This window comes from Actinia tenebrosa, unplaced genomic scaffold (genome assembly GCF_029948245.1).
Source record: "Actinia tenebrosa isolate PJP-AT-01 unplaced genomic scaffold, QUT_ActTen_1.0 PGA_scaffold5__44_contigs__length_20552954, whole genome shotgun sequence".
NCBI lineage: Eukaryota > Metazoa > Cnidaria > Anthozoa > Actiniaria > Actiniidae > Actinia > Actinia tenebrosa.
This window is the reverse complement of record NW_028292582.1, coordinates 18,597,129-18,617,922: the sequence shown is the minus strand read 5'-3', so window position 1 is coordinate 18,617,922 and position 20,794 is coordinate 18,597,129. Positions and strand designations below refer to the sequence as shown.

Below are 20,794 nucleotides of genomic sequence, written 5' to 3'. Positions count from 1 at the left end.
GACTAGACTGGGAAAAGTGAAAAGAGGGACTGTTAACCGTCTACAAGTCTGTACCATTAGGGGTGTAGCGTCCTTTACGCATATACGCACTGCACCTGCGTAGTTGAGAATTTCACTAATGTCCTAAATTTACTCTTTCTGTAATAAATAAAGTGCATTGAATATCTTTAGAATGGCCCAATAGGTTTATTTTGCTTCGACGATACAAAATAAAAACAAACAATATTATTAATACGACTCTCAGTTGAGTGAGAAACGAAAACGTTTTGAGACGGATGTTTTGTTGTGAAAACTCACAATGTTGTTAGGGGCAACCTAAATGTTTCTTTATGACTTGAATATCTTTTTCATTACAAGCGTGCCCGAACGGTTTTCTCTGATTGCTTGAGCGGAAATTTCTTTTAATTTGGCTTGCGCACACTGTATAGAGACTGTTTCACTGCTTGTAGGCTTCGAAGTGCGGTTACTGTATTTACCAAATACATAGTACAAACAAATTGAAAAAAAAATTGGTGCGGAAATATTTTAGGAGCTTGCTGACCTGTCCTTGCGTACTTGCCAGAATGCCCTCGCTACGCCTCTGACAAGATTCTATTTTCCTTGGGTTGTGCAAGGTTTCTCTGCGTTTTTGTAGCATCGGGTGCAACAACCATCTCCGGTACAACGGATCGTCGTAGTCTGCTGTCTACAATGAAATAGATTGCTGGAAGGAGACTGAAACTCAAATAACAAGTAGATCTTGTCCAGAGTTTCAAGCAAGTTAACTCTATATTCTGCTGATCAGAAGACAAAATGGCTGATGATATCCCATAAGGTATCCAGAGTACAACGTAGCATAGCGATAAAGCGATGACACCCTTGGTAAAACTGATTTGTGCTGCTGCTTGTACTGCACCAAACATGGCATTGATCTCTTGTCGGTGTTTGCGAATGTGACTCGCAGCCATTAATAAAGATCTACTGGTTACTGTACAACAGACAGTTATCCATATCGATATGATGGTTATTCTCATCGGATAATAGTTGTCAGTGTTTCTGTCTTCTAAACGAGATGAATAAAAGTCTGTGCATTGGTTTGGCCAAGTAACTATGAATACAACTACGACTGTAATGGAGCACAACCACACCAAACAAATGGCAAAAATAGACCTCTTCAAATCTAGAGTTCGTTGGTGAGCAAACTTTGTTAAAGCTTCGTATCTGTCGATTCCTATCACAAATAGCGTGCCTAGAGTCACGAAATTAAACAGACAGATCAAAAAGAACCGAGCTGCATGATATCGAAACAGAGAGCCAGCGCACTTCAGGTAGTCCTGATAGTTTGCTACGAGAACAGCATGTAATGGTAAACTAACCAATAAAGCAGCGACGTTAGTCATAGCTAAATTGAGAATCAACAGTTTATCAGGTGTCTTACTCTTCTTCCATTCCTTGTAGTCAACATAGAGTAATAGAATATTACCAATCACTCCTACCACACAGATGACCGATATGTAAGCCAGATGAACGGCTTTTCCTGGACAAGTCTGCACAGGACTACACGAACCGAATGATGAATTACAGCTGGACTCGTTCAGGAGGACGATGGCGGAAAGGTTATTCATGTTGTTAAACAGGATTTCGTAATATTTAGGAACGTAATTGAGGTGGAATTCTTGAGGTTGTTGCGAGTTCCAACGTAGTTCTTGCTGCTATAGTATGACGCTCTCCCTTCAAGGTTGCAGAAACTCAGACTTTATATACCTTTTCATAGTCAAGTCTCGTAAAACGTTTAACAATTACTTTAATTACAACACAAATATCTTCAGTCAGTGATCGATGTGATTGATAACGGCCTTTTAGCAACATCTTTCCCGACGGATGTATAGAATTAGCTTTATAAAAGATAGGAAGAATCATAGAAAATTAATTGCTTATTGTGAGGCAAAAACTTTTCAAACGCAAACTACCGATTATTTTTTTCAATAAGGGTGATACTATTATACCTACACCAAGCTTCGTAATTATATAGAATCTGGAGAACGACAAGAAGCACTTTTGAACTGTACATTTAGGCCCCGTTTACACGAAGCCGGATATTTTTTTATCCGGGTAAAAAAATGTGCTTTCACATGCGGCTTCGTGTAAACGCTCATCATTTTCGCATCGTTTTCGACCGTTTACACGAAAACTCTCCATGGACTCGAAAACGCTCATAGTTGCTAAATGAGGGTGCGCATAGTTCCTGAGCCTGCGATCTCCTTTGTTTAGTGAAGTCAGCGTTTACGAAAAGTGTTTACACGGAAACGCATAGCCAGTGTTTTCAAAAATATCCGCTTTGAAAAGCGATTTCAAAAAATAGCCGGCTAAAGACCGTCTCCGTGTTAACGGTAGGCCTAAACGGATAAAAAAATATGCGTTTACAAAATTATCCGGCTACGTGTAAGCGGGGCCTTAGATACATTGTGAAGGCTTTGGACTTAGTAGATTTTTGGCGTTTGAACGTTGCGTTCATGGACTGGAAGTTGTAAAAATTAAGTCTCACCGCAAGGGATAACTTTTGCGAAACTCGAGATACCGTCGCGTTTGCGAGAGAGTTGATAAGCCAGCATGATGTGTTAAGATTCGTGTTGCTTCGGCTTTTTCAAAGAGATATATCTGAACATTTTTTTGTAATCGATTGAAACTCATTTTTGATTACGCGGTAGTAAACGTAGGATTTTCAACAAAAAATGTTATGGAAGTCTATGTTGTAAAATGAAATTTGTTGAATTTCAAAGCTTATGTCCAAGTTATTAACTTATTTAGTTGCAAAGCATTGGAGAACTAAAACAAACAAACTCTAGTGTTGAATAAAATAATAGTTTAATTTCAATCGGAACTGAACACGACGATCAAGTAATGACTTGGCGAAGATCTGTAAGCAAAGAAAAGAGAGATGTGAGACGTTGGATCGTAAGGTTGTGCATGTAAAACCCTCTTTATTAACATTACTGCTGCTTACCTAATTTAATTCTTCTGGCTTCTGAATAAAATTATGTTGTGAATCGTCAGATTAAATGAAGACTTAAGACTCGGAGCGCAGGGATAGGGACTTTTTATCTTTTATTTCTTGGTCTGAACACTGATCGAGAATTTATGATTATATGTACTTACGCGCATGTCCACACGGGACAGAGAGAAAACTCCAGCACAAATTTCGCACAGTCCCAACATATAACACAGCCACAGAGCTTCAAATACACTCCAGGTTGATTATTTGTGATTATAGTTTTGCATCCTTTGCATTCTATTAAGAAAATAATTATACAGCTTCTCATTAATCCCATATATAGGTAACTGTCCAATTATTTTCTTAATTGGACAGGTCTTGTCGATATGGGATTAATTAGGCAGCTATATAATTAATAGGTAATGAGATTTCATGTTCCCCAACCAAGAAATAATTAGACTCGAAAAATTCCTCTGATTGCCAAATTGGACTCGGCCTACGGCCTCATCCAATTTTGTCAGTAGAGTGTAGTCGATTTTTCCCCCTCAAAGGGTTTGAGATTTGACTTTTTCCCCCTTGAATCTAGTTCAGGAACCATGAAGATCAGTCGTTGTCTTTGATTAATATCTGATTTGGCGATGACAAAAAAAAAAAAAGAAAGATTTACATTGGTTTAACTACTGAACGTAGGAGGGTTTTATACTTTTTTCGAACAAAATTAGCTTTGAGAATTTTACCACGATGTTCAAACAATGAGTGCACGCTTATTGATGTCGTTATCATGTTGGGTTTTTTTCCCCAGCTTCTTACCACTATGTCGGTAAAAGAGGAAAATAGTAGAGTGTAGTCGATTTTCCCCCGTCAAAGGGTTTGAGATTTGACTTTTTCCCCCTTGTATCTAGTTCAGGAACCATGAAGATCAGTCGTTGTCTTTGATTAACATCTGATTTGGCGATGACAAAAAAATTTGTAAATTACTGGTTAGTTGTACCTTCGCAGCCGTTTACATACAAGAACATTGCTTCGGCTGTTTGTGATGTCCGACGGATCAATCTCTTTTCTATTCAGAACGGCTTATTTGGATGACAAAACTAGCCAAACTTTCTTCAAGACTCCATGACTCTCGTTTTGAAAACTAATGAAAAGTTCCTTTTGGATGCATCCGGCTCTACCTACGAGCCTTCTGAAAAAATATAAATATGTTGACATAAGCGTTTCCGTTAATTGCATTAATTGTATATTATTTTACTTCAACTTGCATCTTTCCTCGATCATATTGGTATAAATAATCCGAAGAGAAAATTATATGTGAGTGTGCGCATGCACATTGGGTTCACAGTGCTAGAAATATCCCACATGGGACATCAGCAGTTCATTTCGTCATATAAATAGCGAAAGTAGTCTATACTGAATAAGAGCTTTGTACATTTTAGTGTCGTTTAACGTGCGTAAGCAGATGACGTAAGACGATCGATAAACATTTGATTATCGATCTGCTAACATCTTGGTGAGCGACACATTTGCATATTCAGACACCTCATAATAACTCGTTTCTACGCTTCTGGTATCCACGAGTTAAAAAGGGAACCTTTCCCCACAAGTTTAATTGTCGCGAAAATTTGGGGCGTGGGGGGCATTCCTGACATAAATTTTTTTGCCTGATGAAATGAGTTCACCAAGAAAGATCCGTGTTCCTAGCATGGCACAGAGAACGGCGTGCTGCAAATTACCAATTTAAATTCCGACAGGAATCAAGGACTATTGTTTGCAAGACGAAAATATTCTTCGTTTGCACGTGACGTCATAGACCAAGAAAATAACAACATGAAATTAATTATGAATGCTAGAAACTCGATTCTTTGATATGTTTTAGAGAACTATGATGTCCCTAAGTGTAGAAAATTTCAAATCGTTTCATCCGTTTATTTCCGAGTTGTGCGAATCTAATTTTCTAATCGGTAATCCTCACCTTACGCTCAATACGTGTCTAAAAAGTAAAAGAAATATATTTTTCCCAAATCAAAATCTTTTAGTGTTGTACAAGTTTCTAAATTAGATTTGGTACTTGTTTGAAGTGAATTTGATGGATTTTTGTCATTAAATATTATTTTGAAATTGTGGACGCCATGTTGGATGACACTAGATATCATCCAGCGAGTTTTCGCCATACATTTACGCTAAAATATCGGTAACTTCATTCGCTCATAGCTCGTTTTACAAATTCTCTAATGCTCCAATTTTTTGCTCAGCGTTGTATTATAAGTAGCTCTACATGGTCATAAGGATTGTTTTTTGATTGGAACCAAAAAGTACTTTAGCACCAGCAAAATACACGTGGTTGGAAACGAAGAATTCTAAGGCCCCGTTTAAACGAAGCCGGATATTTTTGTAAACGCATATTTTTTTATCCTTTTAGGCCTACCGTTTACACGGAGACAGTCTTTAGCCGGCTATTTTCGAAAACGCTTATCAAAGCGAATATTTTTGAAAAACGCTGGCTATGCGTTTCCCTGTAAACGCTCGTGTAAACACTTTTGGTAAACGCTGACGTCACTAAACAAAGGAGATCGCAGGCTCAGGAACTATGCGCATGCTCATTTAGCTCCTATGAGCGTTTTCGAGTTGATGGAGCGTTTTCATGTAAACGGTCGAAAACAATGCGAAAACGATGAACTTTTACACGAAGCCGCATGTAAACGCATATTTTTTTACCCGGATAAAAAATATCCGGCTTCGTGTAAACGGGCCTAAGACAAAACTTCCTCAAGTTTAGATCGCTCTTCCTGGAAGAAATAGGTCTTGACGTTTTTAGATTTGTTATGATACCCAGTTTTTGCTTAACAAATAGATCAGGCTTAGTTATGCATGGTTCTCTCATAAAACACGAGCGGAGCTGTAGGACACGAAAAACGTTATAGAAATCACGTGCCGTAGCTTAAGTTCCATACAATATATTTGTTTATTCTTGTTAGACTATTAAAGATGTTTAAAATTATTTTTTGACTTCTCTAACACCTTCACGTGTCTAGCAAAAAGCTTCTAGTTTAGTGAAATAAGGTCATTGTAATAGTCACAACACAAACGAAAGAAAGCTTTACTCGTCGAAATGTAGTACCAATCAAATGTGCTTCAAAACGACATATTTTCCTTTTTTAGAAGAAAGACGCACTTTTTAATAAAAATAAATAAATATTTTAAATTCAAAATGTCAAAATGCTTTAAATCCTGTGACATCATTTCTATGTTTAATTTTGTATAGAAAACATGGTTTTGGCGGCATATCTATGCAAGTTTCTATACTCTGATAAAACATAGCTTTTCAGCCAATCAGAGCGCGCGTTTTTGAAAATTTATTATATAAATGTCTATTGAGTTGGATCAAGAGAAAATGATCTAGTTCATATTCTCTTGGTAGGATATAGAGTTCGATAACGTAATTCCAGTAATAACCGGTTTATGACAAGTTTTTGAGTTCAATTTATTTATCCACGGTCGTGGACAGCTTCTAACAGATACTTGATATAGGGCTTTTTCCTTTCAGTAGGGAAGAGTAATAGAAAAACTCTTTTTTAAGAACGGGATACCACTCTTCCCAATAGACTGAGGAAGTTGTGATTTTTTTATCGCATTCGTAGCGTCCGTTATGTTGTCCAGAAGTACATTTCAAATCAACCACGTGATGCCAATGTTGTACCACGTGGACAAGTTTTTTACACCACGTGTTCAAAATTCAGTCAAGTTTTGATCACGTGGTGTAGAAACCTTGTCCACGTGGTACAACATTGGCATCACGTGGACGATTTGAAATGTACTTGCGGTTAATATAACAGACGGTACCAAGGCCATAAAAAATTTACAACTGCCTCGGTCTACTGGGAAGAGTAGTATAATCTTGTCTACTCCACTCTACCAACTCTACATTTTGTTGATTATTTTTCTGTGTTTGTTCTCTCGCTTTGATTATTTTCTGGGTCCGCTTTTCCTCTGTCCGCAAATGTAATGTAAAGAATGTGCAACTTGAACAATGCCTGTTCGAGACATTCAGACATGTATCTACGAATAGCTGACTTATGAACAAAGCTTAATTAACCTGCATGTGAATGAAACTGGGGACAAAAAAAACAGTAGCATTTCTTGAATGAGAAAGAAGAAAGCGTCAGAGGTACTAGTAAACCACATTCTCGTACCCAGACCCTTCTCACCAAAATATCGAAGATTTTTTTTGATTTTTCGTTAGAAAGCTGAGAAGGCTTTGGGTAGAAGAAAACCACTATACACCATCAATGCCACCCATATGATTTATTAGTAGCTTATCAAGGCTGAACTTTGGGCCAAATAAAACAACTTGCCTCTTCCTCCAATAAACAACGAGGAGCAATATAAAGAGTATGGGCTCAGGGAGTACAATGCGATTAAGGACGAGAATGACCCCAGATGTCCCATCGTGTTCTACTTCCGCTTGTCAACAATACATTCAAACACTTTAAAGTGCCTGGTACATCCCATAGGTAGATTCATAAAAGTCCTTATCTGTTATAGTGTCTTTGTCGACATTCGCATGTCGTATGTGATTTTAATAGGCCTTATTATACGGGCAATCTTTTCATCATTAGATACCTGACAGGTTTTTCATAAAGTATAAAATCCGTAAATACCTCAATCATATAACTAAGTATTATCGACTGGTTGTTTATTTGTGATCTTGCCATCTATTCAGCTTGCATAATTGGATCGTAGCCAAGACAGAAATCCTATGGCCGTGTTATGGCTGCATGTATTTGAATTTTACAATGGACAACTTCTTGTAGTCATAGATCTTATCTATAAACTAGAAAAATGCCGTAACCGTTGCCGCAAGACTTCTTGACTCGTTGTCACGCATTGACTCTTAAATTCTCAGACAAAAACCGTTTCTTGTAACTTATGAACACAGTTTATCTTGCCAAAGTGACATGACTAGGATCTTTTCCTTAAAATAATCAGACATTGATAGAAAAAGATTTAAAATTGCGTGACACGATATGCTCGTGACAGGAGTGAGGCGTGACTGTATTGATTCAAACGCAATGTTTTAGTGTTGGACATCTGTGGTTGTGAAAAATTCAAAAGAGCACTGATTTTATTTCAAAATGTCTCCAGTTCAACCAAGAAGTACAATTTTAAGTGAATTATAAGAGTTTTTGATGTGTTTTTATTGTCAGTTTTGTGGGAGCCATTACAGGTTGATTGGAACAGTAAACTGAGATTTCCAGCGTATGCTGGCTATGTGGCTATTGAAACGCCTCTATTTCAATCACAATAGCTACAATCCATAGCACTCCGTTCACTCGGTTTCAAACAGGCTAGCAAGAAGCGTGCTTCATCTCCTGTTCTTGGCGTTAGCGCTGTTCTTATTCTAGCGTCGCAAACACGTAGAGTTTTCTAATTCATCATGGCATCCGCTGAGCATCTGAGCAAAGTGAAGTCAAAACTCAGCTCTATGAAAGAGAGAATTGACCAAACTGAAGACAGGGAACTTGAAGCAAAGGAAAAGCTACGAGAAGCAGAGGCACGGCTCGAAAAGGCCTTGGCTGATGTGGATTCTTTCAAGCGAAGGATTCAACTTGTGGAAATCGAGGCAAAAAGAACGAAAGAAACTTTAGACATCAGGACTAATGAGTTGGAGGAGATAAAGCGACGTACGAAGAGCGAGGAGGATGCATGCAAAGAACTGGAAGTGACGGACAGAGAAAGCGATACTAAGATGAGTGAGATGGAAGACATGTTGGTTGAAGCCATAGCCCGGGACAAAGATGCAGCTATAAAGCTTGCCGAAAATGAACTCAAGTTCAAAGTCACTTCAAATGAGCTGGAGAAAGCAAATCAGAGAGCTGGCCAGTTGGAAGAGCGTGCCACTATGCTTGAGAACCATCTAACTGGGTGTGTGGAAAACATGGCGTCGCTGGAGGAGAAGGATGCAGCTGCTAGTGAGCGTGAGATTGAAGGGGAAGAAAAAATCGAGTTCATTCAAGAGCAACTTAAAGCAATGGTCTACCGCTATGAAGAAGCTGAGCGCAAAGCCCCACCACTGGAGAACCTTATCTTCCAGATTATGGAGGACGTGGATAACTTCAAGCAGAAGAGGTCCGAGATTGAAACTGAGATGAAGGCGATGGGAGATTTAGTGGAAGAGGTGACTGGGACCGAGTGAAAACATCACGATGTTGACGAAGATGAAGAATAAACAAATGGACGTCGTAAATGGACATTAATTTCATAAGGTTTACCTTTAAATCATTATTATTCTATAATTTATCACTTTAAAAGTCAAAATTGCTAGGTATACTCGATTATGATATCTCAGGGAACCTACGGCCATTATTGCAACATTTTAGGAATCCTTTTTCAAGACATAGTTTAAATTTATTTGATTTTTCTTAAATAACAGCAATGTATTGCAATTAGAAATTATAGAAACTTTGTCCATTTGGGGGAAAACATTTTTTTTATTAAGATTGAGTGTATAACGACGTTGATTATGTTTTAGTATTAAACATAGGGTAGACAAATATTTCCCAGTTACTTCTCATCGCTGGCTGGCTAGCTAGCTGTAGATGTCTGTCAAGATTTTAATGATTCCGAGTTAACTAAATCATGATCCATAAAAATAAAGTTGAGCTTGACAGAATCTAATGTATTATGGTTCGTTGTTTTTCATTTATATTTGACTGAAACTTATTATTTTTGAAAACATTTCATCGCAAGTTAGAACATTCATTGCCAGAAGTTTGTTTTATTTGACCTGGCGAGTTAAGTATCGCTTGACCTTTGATATTATCATGTATAATCTGACAAATTTGACTAAATCAATTCAAATGAAACCTTGATTTATGATAGACATAAAAATGATAAACTGATCTTTTTATTTTATATCTGAGAGTCCAAGGTGTCTCTGTCATTGCTACGTTTTAAGATGGTACAGGGAACTGTCAAGAAAATTATTTTGTTTTTTTGTTTGCTGGTTTTGAAGTATTTGTCAGCCAATTCCCACTCTCCATCATTCACTCGCTCACTCATGATCATCTTCTTACAGTGAGAGTTAAAATTGAAGTTTAGTTTTAGCGATGCCGTTTGATATATCTTCAACAGATTTTAGTCGTGCTACTTTTTGAAAAACCAAAAAAAAAAATTAGAAGATGTTTTGGGATAGATTTAGATAGATCGGCAAAAAGATTAAACGTTTTTACGGAATGTTGGTTGATAATTGCTTTCAGCAGCGATAATCTTAGTCTCCCTCGCATCCGTTTTTAGTGTCGGTCGTCACGCAACGAGGGAGCGTTGCGTGACGACCGACACTAAAAACGGATGCGAAGGAGACTACGATAATCTCCGACTCAAGTTATTCGTCCAAGGAACGGTGGGTCTCGATACTTATTATGGATGGTATGGATGGACCATTAAACAATATATGGGGGGGGGGGGGGGGAGTAATAGATGGAGGAATGGGGGGGGGGGGGGGGGGTGTGGTCAGGAATTTTAAAAGTTGCACAAGATATATATTTTTGTAACAACGGTCTGCACCTATTTTTTGTTTTGTTTTGTTTTTGTTCAATCTTTCCGACCGCTTATTCAAATGAGACTGGTTAATAATTAATATTCTGTTATGGGTTTCCTGTGTTTTGGACACGTGGTTTATTGGGATGTCCGGTCAACCTAAAAAAAAACTAGACAACAGAACCATTATTATTGACACGGATTACTGCATCTCCACGAACCTTTATGATTCTAAACACCACAGAGACAGCCAATTAATTGGGATGGAAACTTCGCAAGTAAAGTATGGCTGGGGTTCCTTCCGACCAAAGCTTCTTCAAAGACTCAACAGTCCGAAATGGTTTCTATTTTTCGTGACTTCCGCTTCACTTCTCTCAGGTATCCGTTTAAATTATTCAATCTATTCCTGTATTCCTCTATTTTTATCCCTCTCAGATTTAGCCTCTAATTCATAGGTCTTGGGTATATTAATAGTAGAAAAATGAGCTGAATTCACTGGGGATTGCTTGTTTCGCTACTGAAGTAAAGCCGACATGATAGAAAGCTTTCGCTTCAGATCACAAAAATCTTAAGATCTTAAACCGTAGTATAGTGGCTAATATTTGTTAGCTTTATTCATTATGTCCTACCCGAGAAATAATTTTTAAAATGTCAGGTTACGAAAGCGGAATTTTTTCAGTCCAGACTCGCTTATAATTTGACTGTCGAAGGTCAAAATATTATTCATTGTTCAAAAGCAGCTTGGAGTAGATTTCTCTTTTCCTGTTTATAGTTTAAAAATACCTTACATTATGTCTTACCCGAGAAATAATTTTTTAAAATTTCAGTTTAGCAAAGGGTATTTTTTCAGTCCAGACTCGCTTATAATTTGACTGTCGAAGGTCAAAATATTATTCATTGTTCAAAAGCAGCTTGGAGTAGATTTAAAAATACCTTACAGTAAATGTGACCTAAAAAGAGAACTTTCTAAAAGTACGACTCTTTCGGTCCTAATATGAATTTCTTTTGAGGTAATGGGATCAAATTTTAAAGCAAAATTTTACTTCAACAACCAAACTTAAATCCATGTATTGTTCGTAAATTATTATGTTTTGATTTCTAATAGGTATAGTACAAATAGGCATTCGTGTTATTATTCTGCCATCCATTGAACGGCGCTACCATCTTTCTAGTAAAGAAATAGGAGCTTTGTCAGCCGTGGGGAATATTGCAGGACTTGTAGCAACTATACTAACAAGTTATATAGGAGGGTACGGTAACAAGGCAAAATGGATAGGCTGTGGACTTTTTGTGAAAGGTAAGTAAGCTCAATAAAGTTTTACTAAAAAAGCATGGTGAATACTTTAAATGTGAGAAAGCAAAGTTACCAAATTATTTTTTATGGTACCTATTTGGCAAAAGAATTTTATTTTCGCACAAGATTGTTTTCTAGTTTTGACACTTGATACTTATTCGATTTTCTAAAAGGCTTTGTTCACACTATACAGGATAGCAATCGTTTCGGCTCAAAAAGAATACCGGATAGGCCTTCTGTTCACGCATGGAGCGCTTGTTTTTGAAGTGATTTTTGTATTGGATAGGTTTTTGTGACGATAGTGCAGTATGAACATTATCCGATCCGGTATGTAGCCGGAAGTTTAAGTGGTTTGAGTAAAGAGAGGGAGTTGGAAGTATCAGCTGTCGACAAAATGCTGGCTCATTCTCCATTTCACGCCTGTTCACATTGGGACCACCTGCATTGGCACCGGGTATAACCATGTGCCGTTTTTAAAAAGCTATCCGGTATAGTGTGAACATAGCCTAAGGTCCCTTTTTTCCTGTTGAAAACAAACTTCTCAGCACGTTATAAATCCTATTTATTCAATAAAAGCTTGTGAATAGTCTTGAATAAAAGTTCAAGCTTTATATTTTTACTGATATATTTCGCTCAAAAGGTCTTGAGTCAGATGTCAGATCGTCATAGGTATTCGTGAATTTCTGACGCCGCTGAAACGGGGTTAACCTTGAGTGAATCATAATGGAAATCTTTTTTGAAGGATTTTTTACTTGCGTGTCAGATCGTCATAGGTATTCGTGAATTTCTGACGCCGCTGAAACCGGGTTAACCTTGAGTGAATCAATTCGAAAATGGTCTAATACCCCGATACACGTTCGCTCAGTTTCGCCATACAGACAGACAGACAGACAGACAGACTTTTTTATTCGGTATCGAGTATTAGAATATACATTGACATTTTACCCGAATAAATGTATGAAGGCTATAATTGTTGATTTATAGTAATTTCTATTATGTTAAAAGAATTCGCCTATATTTAACCTATCTAGTATAGTTACTATTTAGTGCCTAGTTTGGGTAAGAAGACCACATACTATATTAATTCTGTATTGTATGTGATCTTTTTATGAAACAGTTGTGGACATATTTTGCTACTGCTACTGCTATCATTTTGGGTGGACTCATAAATAGCAGAAACAGCTCATTCTCATTTAACAAAAGAGAATCATTGTTTATGTTATTTATGTCCTTGAAGAGTTCTTCCCTTAGATTTGAGTATAGTGTACAGTGAAGAAGGAAGTGCCTCTCATCTTCTACACTATCTGAGCAATGGAAGCGCCTCCTTTCTTCTGTTTTTTTTTTTGTATTCCCTTAAATGTCTTCCCTTTTCGATTTCAAGGTCGTGATACAATGTCGCCATACAATGTCGCTGCTATTTTATCACCCCCCCCCCCCCCCATATGTATGAGAAAGAATAATAGCGCAGCGCACTGATTCTAAGAATAGCTTAAAGATTCGGTCAAACATTGCATTCTATTTATCCGCTACGAGGATTATACGAACTGATTTTATTATTTTTACTTAAAGTTACAATAATAACCCATGTAAACTAAGATCAACTGCGATCGGCTGTGAAAATTATCTGCTGAAAGTAAACTTGTAAGTTTGTTTGTCCGAATTTTGCCTATGTCTTCGTTTTTATGACGTCACGGTTGCGCTGCGCTATTGGATAATGGGAGAAATTCAAAGTAACATATTCCTTGGTATTGCTCTAAAGGTCTTGGATGTCTTCTCGCTTCCTTGCCACACTTCCTTACCGGCCCGTACCGACCTCAAAACCTGGCGCTTGTTTTCCAGGAACAAGAGCTGTGTTCCACTAACAGGACACTACCATCTGATGGTTTTTGTCCAAGTCAAGAAGATGGTGCAGGATGGTACTACGTCATGATATTCATGTTTGGCGAGGTGTTGATTATGTCAGGGGGTGCTCCTACTGTCCCATTAGGGCATTCTTATATGGATGAAAATGTTCATCCCAAGCAGTTTCCTATCTATCTTGGGATATTCTTGACGTTGACTGCTCTTGGTGTTGGTATTGGGCAGATGATCGGTGGATTTCTGCTTAGTACTTACGTAGATATTGATTTGGTAAGTGGATGCTCTTTATATTTCTGCTATCTCGACAACTTTCAGAATTCTATTGTTAGCGGGAACACGAAAATGCACGCAAATGGTTTGCTACGCAACTCTACAAAACCGCACCCTACCTCACTACCTGCACTTCACACCGCACGACATCGCACAACACTACCTACACACCACATCACATCGCAACACATCCCATCACACTATCTGCACACCACATCACATCGCAATACATCTCACCACAATACCTGCATTTCACATCACATCGCAATACATCTCACCACAATAGCTGCACACCGCACCACATCGCACCACACTACCTTCACACCGCACCACACTACCTTCACACCGCACCGCACCACACCGCACCACACTACCTGCACACCACATCACATCGCACCACGCTACTTGCACACCACACCGCACCATACCACACTACTTGCACACCACACCACATCGCACCGCATTGCACCACACTACCTGCTCACCACACCACACCACACCACACCACACCACACCACACCACACCACACCACACCACACCACACCACACCACACCACACCACACACAACACACCACACCACACACCACACCACACCACAACATAGCACAGCACACCACAGCACACCACACCGCACCATACCGTATCGCACGGCACCACACTACATTTGCTGGTATTTTTCAGCCTTTTTTTGCTAGTATCGAGTTACGACTTTGTCAATTTGTCTAATGTCAATATCGTTTTTCATTGATTCTTCAGCCAGTAGGACTAGAAGACATGAAGCCTGATGACCCACGATGGGTGGGAGCCTGGTGGCTGGGGTACTTCGTGGGTGGCTGGATAACCCTTCTTATTTCACTGGCGATCAGTGGATTCACTTCCTCAATACCAGGCACCAGAGAACTTCGAGAGGACATGATCCTAAAAGGTGAAATACCAAAGAGAGATGAAATCCAAGGCACTGCAAGTGAATTCCTTCCTTCCACGAAGAGGCTTCTTAGGAATCCCACTTTTATGTTCAATAGTCTTGCTGTTCTTATCGGGATGTTCTTTCTTAGTGGAGCTGCGCCTTTCTTGTTTAAATATGTGCAGTTGAAGTTTGGGATTTCGCCTATGACGGTAACTAGTGGTATTGGAGTGCCTAGTGTTGTCCTGACATTAGGTAGGTTGTCGTCACGACCAATATTATCACCATTATAACATTCCTATCATCATCATCACACCGCAATCATCATCGCTGATCATCAACACCATTCCATACACATTACGAAGCTTTAGATGCGACTGTGACTGCGACTTCGACTGCGACTGATAACGACGACTAATTTGAATGGAATATTTTTTTGCGACAAAATCGCATAGACGTATTCGAAGTCGTCAGCACACGTAGTCAAATCTAATCACTATCCTCACCATCATCCTTATTATAACCAGCACCATCGCCATCACCATCACCATCACCATCACCATCGCCATCACCATCACCATCACCATCACCATCACCATCACCATCACCAACCTAACTCCATGCACTGATCATAAGGCACATATTATTATTACTGGAAAAAATGTTATGTTATGAAAATAATCCTTTTGGCGCCACACAAACCTGTTAAACCTGTTTTTTCTCGATCAGGGGGAATCATAGTAGGCAGTTTTCTTGTACGTCACCTCCACCTCACCGAGATGTGTCAACGCTCTGCCAAGATGTGTTTCATACTTTCATCCATCGCTTTACTTTCTTTACCGGCATTTTACATCCCCGGCTGCCGGACCCTGGACTTTGCCGGGGTCAATGTTCCCTATCATAACAGGTATATCTTGTCACGTTGCAGAATTGAACTTTAGTTTTATTGAACCCTGAAACAATCTCTGGGCTGATAAAATACAGAAACCGTGAAGCATGACTTTGCTGATCTAAGTCAGGGCATGACTAACTCGCGATGAAACCCTGAAACAACCTCTGGGCTGTTCGAAGTCAGGGCAAGGCTAACTCACAGATGGAGCCCTGAAACAACCTCCGGGGTAATCTAAGTCAGGGCATGACTAACTGACAGATGAAAACCAGATACAACCTCCGGGCTGACCTAAGTCATGGCATAGCTAACTCACAGATGCATTCTGTGATTGCTTCCCCAGATTCAGATTGAAATTTAGCATGATAGGTTTTGCAGAGGGAGGGAAACCAGAGAAACTAGAGAACTAACGAACTATACTCTCATGTGATGATGAGTGAAACAAACCCTAGACCCTAAAGTGGAGACCCTAGTTTACTACTGTTACGCCATTACCGTTAGCGCGCGAGGTATTTGATTACCCAATGAAGATGCTCAAACACGGGACCCTGATGGTCACGGTCACGCACGGTCATTATTTGAGTCATACAAGATCGTACGGAACTGAAAACCTGGGGGAGGGGGGGGGGGTACTCCCATATATGAACTATACGGGGATGATCCGCTGAACAGGGTATGGTTTTTTGAGCTTCTTGTCATAAACAGGGTATGCAATTTCACTCAAGGTCCAAATTCTTCCTGAGCTTCTTGTCATATTCAGGATTTCTACTTTCGTATTGAGTGAAACTGGTTACCATGGTCGTAAAAAAATGATACGTGAGATGACATGATAATTGAAACAGGAACTCAGTGCAATTAATTATATCTTTTGTCATAAACAGGGTCTACAAATACGATTTTTTTTGTCATAAACAGGGTACCCCTTTCAGAATCCCAGCGGAACACCCCTACCCAAATTCTGGCGGAGTACCCCCCCCCCCGGGACTGAAAACTTATGCTCTGTCTTGTTTCTGATAATGTTTTCCTTATTATTTTCAGCTCTACAGTAGGTTTTAGTCTTCAATCTTATTGTAATCAAAACTGTAGCTGTGCTCGGTTGAATTACAATCCTGTGTGTGGAATAGATGATATCACCTATTACAGCCCGTGTCAGGCTGGATGTACAGACAGAACTGGATCAAAGGTGTGTTTTTGTACGAAGCTAAGTCTGAGTAACACAGCAACACAGTAACTCGAAAATGATCTATTCTTCTCTAAATGCTTGATTCTCCAGGGGTATACCAATTGCTCATGTATTCAAGTACCCAATAGTACCCCCAAGAGTGTGGTACAAGCGACAGAAGGATTCTGTGACAGGAAGTGCCAGAACTTCGTTGTCTTTATGATTACGATATGCATTGGTTTACTTTCCTTTGGGCTCGCTATAACACCCGTCAGAACCGTCTTAATAAGGTAAAATAATTAACCAATTTCTTCCAGTTTTCCTTGGTATGTCTCCTTATTTTAGTTATCTAATGGTCAAAGTGTTGTGGACGAGTTGTAAAATTGCCATTCTATAAATAGAAAGCACTTTATCGATACTTCAACAGAAGTACTGCGCATGCGTGGAAATTCCGGCAATATTAAAGCGCCCAACGTCGACCGGGCAGAAAAACGAAAAGCCCGCTACTTTCACGATTTTTTTATTTATTTAACTGAGCTTATACTCTAATTTTTTAAGCGTTTCATTTGTGTCACTGCTGCTCGAAACTTGTGACGAAATTTTGTCGAATTAGAGTAAATCTACTTATTAGTAATCGCGTCAGTTTTTCTGCTGATCAAAATATCACCTCTCCCAAAGTGCACGGCTTTATATCTCAAATACGCATGCAATAAATTTTGGTCGCATTTAATATTTTGCTATTTGGCTCCAAAAGAACGTGTTTAAAAATATTGAGCTTAAATACGTAAAGCTGTCCTTATGGCGAAAGGCCAAAAATCATTTTTCTCCCCTGTCCTCAACGACACTACATTAAAATATATTGCGATAATATATCGACGATTGACCGAACACACGCCGACAGCATTTCGATTACTTTCTATAAGCATTCTAATTTTGTCCATCACCTCCAGATGTGTCCCCGAGAATCAACGTGCCTACGCCATGGGTTTCCAAGTCACTATACTCAAAGTGTTCGCGTTTTTGCCAGCTCCAGTGGTCTTTGGTTCTTACTTTGATAGTAAATGTATTCTTTGGGAAGACAGTTGTGGTAGTAAGGGCAGTTGTTTGTACTACGATAAGGCTGCTCTAGATTTATGGTTACAAGTTTTTTCTACAGTTTCGTTAGGTCAGTAAGAAGCTCACTGTAGCTCTTATACTTTTAAACTATAATTGGTATTATTGATATTGCAGGGGAAAATTATTGTCATGTAACACACTAGTGCAATGAGTCAAAGGCGCGCGCTTCAAAAAAAAAAAAAAAAAAAAAAAAAAAAAAAAATCCAGAACATATCTTTTGCTGATATATCTTCTTTGCCGACAACACCGGCAGCGCTTGGCTTCTGAATTTCAGTTGGAATCGAGGGTGGTGTAGCGGCAGTACACTAGCCTCTGGGTTTTGGTTTCTGCAATCGGTACGTTTGAGTAGAGCGTATTAGATATCTCCTTTAATTCTAAGGTTTTTCCCCTGGTTCTCCAGTTTTTCTCCCTCCAAAAAACCAACAATTCAATTCAATCCAATTCGATCTGTGAAATAGCCTTCGCCTGAGGTTGTTTCAGGTTCTAATTCACGTCCTTGGTGCTTCTGACCATTCCATTTCCTATTTTTTCCAGTTTTAGGCGCGGTTTTCTTCTATTTTTCTTGGAGATTCTACAAACCTCCGCCGACAGAAAAGAACCATGATGGAGAAAATACAGAGGAAATATTCTTATCAACAAGAGAAGAAATATTTATAGATAATACTGAATAAGATAGATTATATTTGTAAGATATGGTGAAACTATGCAGGCTTAACTGCAAGGCCGGGGTAGTACTTCATAACTCTTCACGCTTGTAGTCCGTGTATCATACAGACATGCATAATAGAAGCAAATGAATGTATCCAGGTAATCATATGACGATAATATATATGACGTTCCTGCCCGTTGAACGGTAATATTGTGAACATTTTCGGTAGAAAAAAAATTTGATAATTGATAACTCATTCTGGAAAATTTTGGCACTGATCATGCCAGAGTTTTTGAGCTGTCAAACTCAGAACATGGTCTTTTTTGATATTCATACTCGAGATATTACTTTTTACCTTTTTATAGCTCCTGTAACTTCCACGAATCACGTCTGGCCTTCTAGCAATGATGGTTTGACAGACCCTCTGCTAAGACTATCCGCCTCTAAATTTAAAAGAAGGCTAGTGGCGTAGCAACATCGTGGTGCGTAGGATTGTGGAAGTGGAGCGGGTCAAGGAATTTGTGTGTGTGTGTGGGGGAGGGGGTGTCCTAAATGAAGTATTATGCATCGTAAATGTTTCTTTTGCTTCAAAAAAGCGTAAGAGTAATTACGGTGTTAGGGGGGTGTCCGATGCACTGCAGTACACCCCCTGGATCCGCCCCTGGAGTAGGGACGAGTTTAGCTAAAGCTCCACGCGCCCATGATCCACAATCCTTTGTAACACGAGGTGACAACTATGTAAATCAGTGTCGAAGTCATATTTGTATGAATTTTTTTAAATATTTTGTAAATTATAGTTGGAAACGATGCCCAGTCTTGAAAATAAATTTATAAAACGTAGTTTTGTAACGATGGAGTGTTATCGTGGGCCTATGTACATGCTCACAGAAAGGGAAAATTAGTAGGGGGTTTGAGCTCTCGATCTATTTCACCGGTCCATCAGATTGCTGGCTAAAAATAACGCGCGCATTAATTATCGAGATCCAGCTTTGCGCTCGGTGGTAACCAAATGTCGCAAATTTCCCCTCCCCTTCTCCCCTCCCCCTCCCCCTGACAATAGATGTTATCACCATCATTCATCCTTTCATATAATAGACCTTTCACGGTTTCCGACGCCATATTGCTTGGGGGCAAAATTACTGAGGACAAGAATGACTCGACCGGCTCAAAAACGTCACAAAACATTGAACAGAAGATTCTCCATCTACAGCAAAAAGTTTGGTCTCGAAAATTTACCTCAGAAAGGAAATATAACGAAAAACGTATCTCTTTCCCCTACGCTCCTTAGTAATCCCCCCCCAAACAATATGGCGTCGGAAACCGTGAAAGGGTCTATTGCATCAAAATCTAAATAACATGTCATTGTTACAACTTTTTCCGCTTTCATTTTACCGCGAGAACGTAAATATGCTAGTTTTACTATGTTTACTTAGAAGATAAAGTATGTGGGCTTCCTGTGGGTAAGAGGTCGAGTAATGTCCCTTGTATCTTGAAAATCGTCCATTTACCTCTAAATTCCCAAAAATCCTCACAAAATGCGAATAATTGTCATGTTTCCGTTCTGTTTGCCTTTTGTTAATTGTTTGCTTAAAAGCAATGGACCTTGCCAGACCGTGTTTTCCGGTATCAAAGTCCTTGCCATCCGACCAAACCCCAATCGTGACAGTTCGATCAACGACCATTCATTCCCAGGTCATGACTTTTACTAACGAAATAAATTTTTAAACCCAAGATTTTTTAATTATTTTTGCAGTCTGTTGCTTGAAGTTTTACTTATGTTAATCAGTAAAGTAAAATGTAAACAACGACGTAATCGAAAACGGGCCTCAGCTTGTTTTCCTTCAACCTCGAAATGTTCTGGAATCGATCCCTTTCGATAGTAGGCCCCCTTCAATTGTCTGAATAAATATCCTCTCAACTTTACACTTTACATCGAAATTAATAAAAACCTATTGTCGTGTGAAGCGATAAAAAATTTTCCGTGATCGGTTTTGACCGAAAGGAGCAAAGGAGCACAGCCAGAGGAGCCAGAACCAAACGTGGTTAGTTTTAATCTTTCCGGCATCTTAAATATTCGATAATTCTAGCTTTCCACTATAATACCATTGATATCTAAGACTGTCATTATTCTCATAACACTAAAA

At 39.0% G+C, this 20,794-nt stretch overlaps 3 protein-coding genes across 3 annotated transcripts; 2 read left to right on the top strand and 1 right to left on the bottom strand.

Moving 5' to 3' along the window:
• Positions 1-572: 572 nt before the first annotated feature.
• LOC116306800 (rhodopsin, GQ-coupled-like) lies at positions 573-1,604 on the bottom strand. Its single transcript, XM_031716896.2, has one exon. The coding sequence runs from the start codon at positions 1,602-1,604 to the stop codon at positions 573-575; it is 1,032 nt and encodes a 343-aa protein (XP_031572756.2).
• A 6,670-nt stretch (positions 1,605-8,274) lies between these two features.
• Positions 8,275-9,638, top strand: LOC116306804 (tropomyosin-2-like). Its single transcript, XM_031716898.2, has one exon. The coding sequence runs from the start codon at positions 8,403-8,405 to the stop codon at positions 9,159-9,161; it is 759 nt and encodes a 252-aa protein (XP_031572758.2). The 5' UTR covers positions 8,275-8,402; the 3' UTR covers positions 9,162-9,638.
• A 1,022-nt stretch (positions 9,639-10,660) lies between these two features.
• LOC116306805 (solute carrier organic anion transporter family member 4C1) lies at positions 10,661-19,490 on the top strand. Its single transcript, XM_031716899.2, has 9 exons — positions 10,661-10,882; positions 11,610-11,801; positions 13,558-13,928; positions 14,687-15,089; positions 15,564-15,741; positions 16,762-16,906; positions 16,997-17,175; positions 17,836-18,050; positions 18,536-19,490. Exons 1-9 carry the CDS (start codon positions 10,768-10,770, stop codon positions 18,670-18,672), a joined length of 1,935 nt encoding a protein of 644 aa, XP_031572759.1. The 5' UTR covers positions 10,661-10,767; the 3' UTR covers positions 18,673-19,490.
• The last annotated feature ends 1,304 nt before the right edge of the window (positions 19,491-20,794 follow it).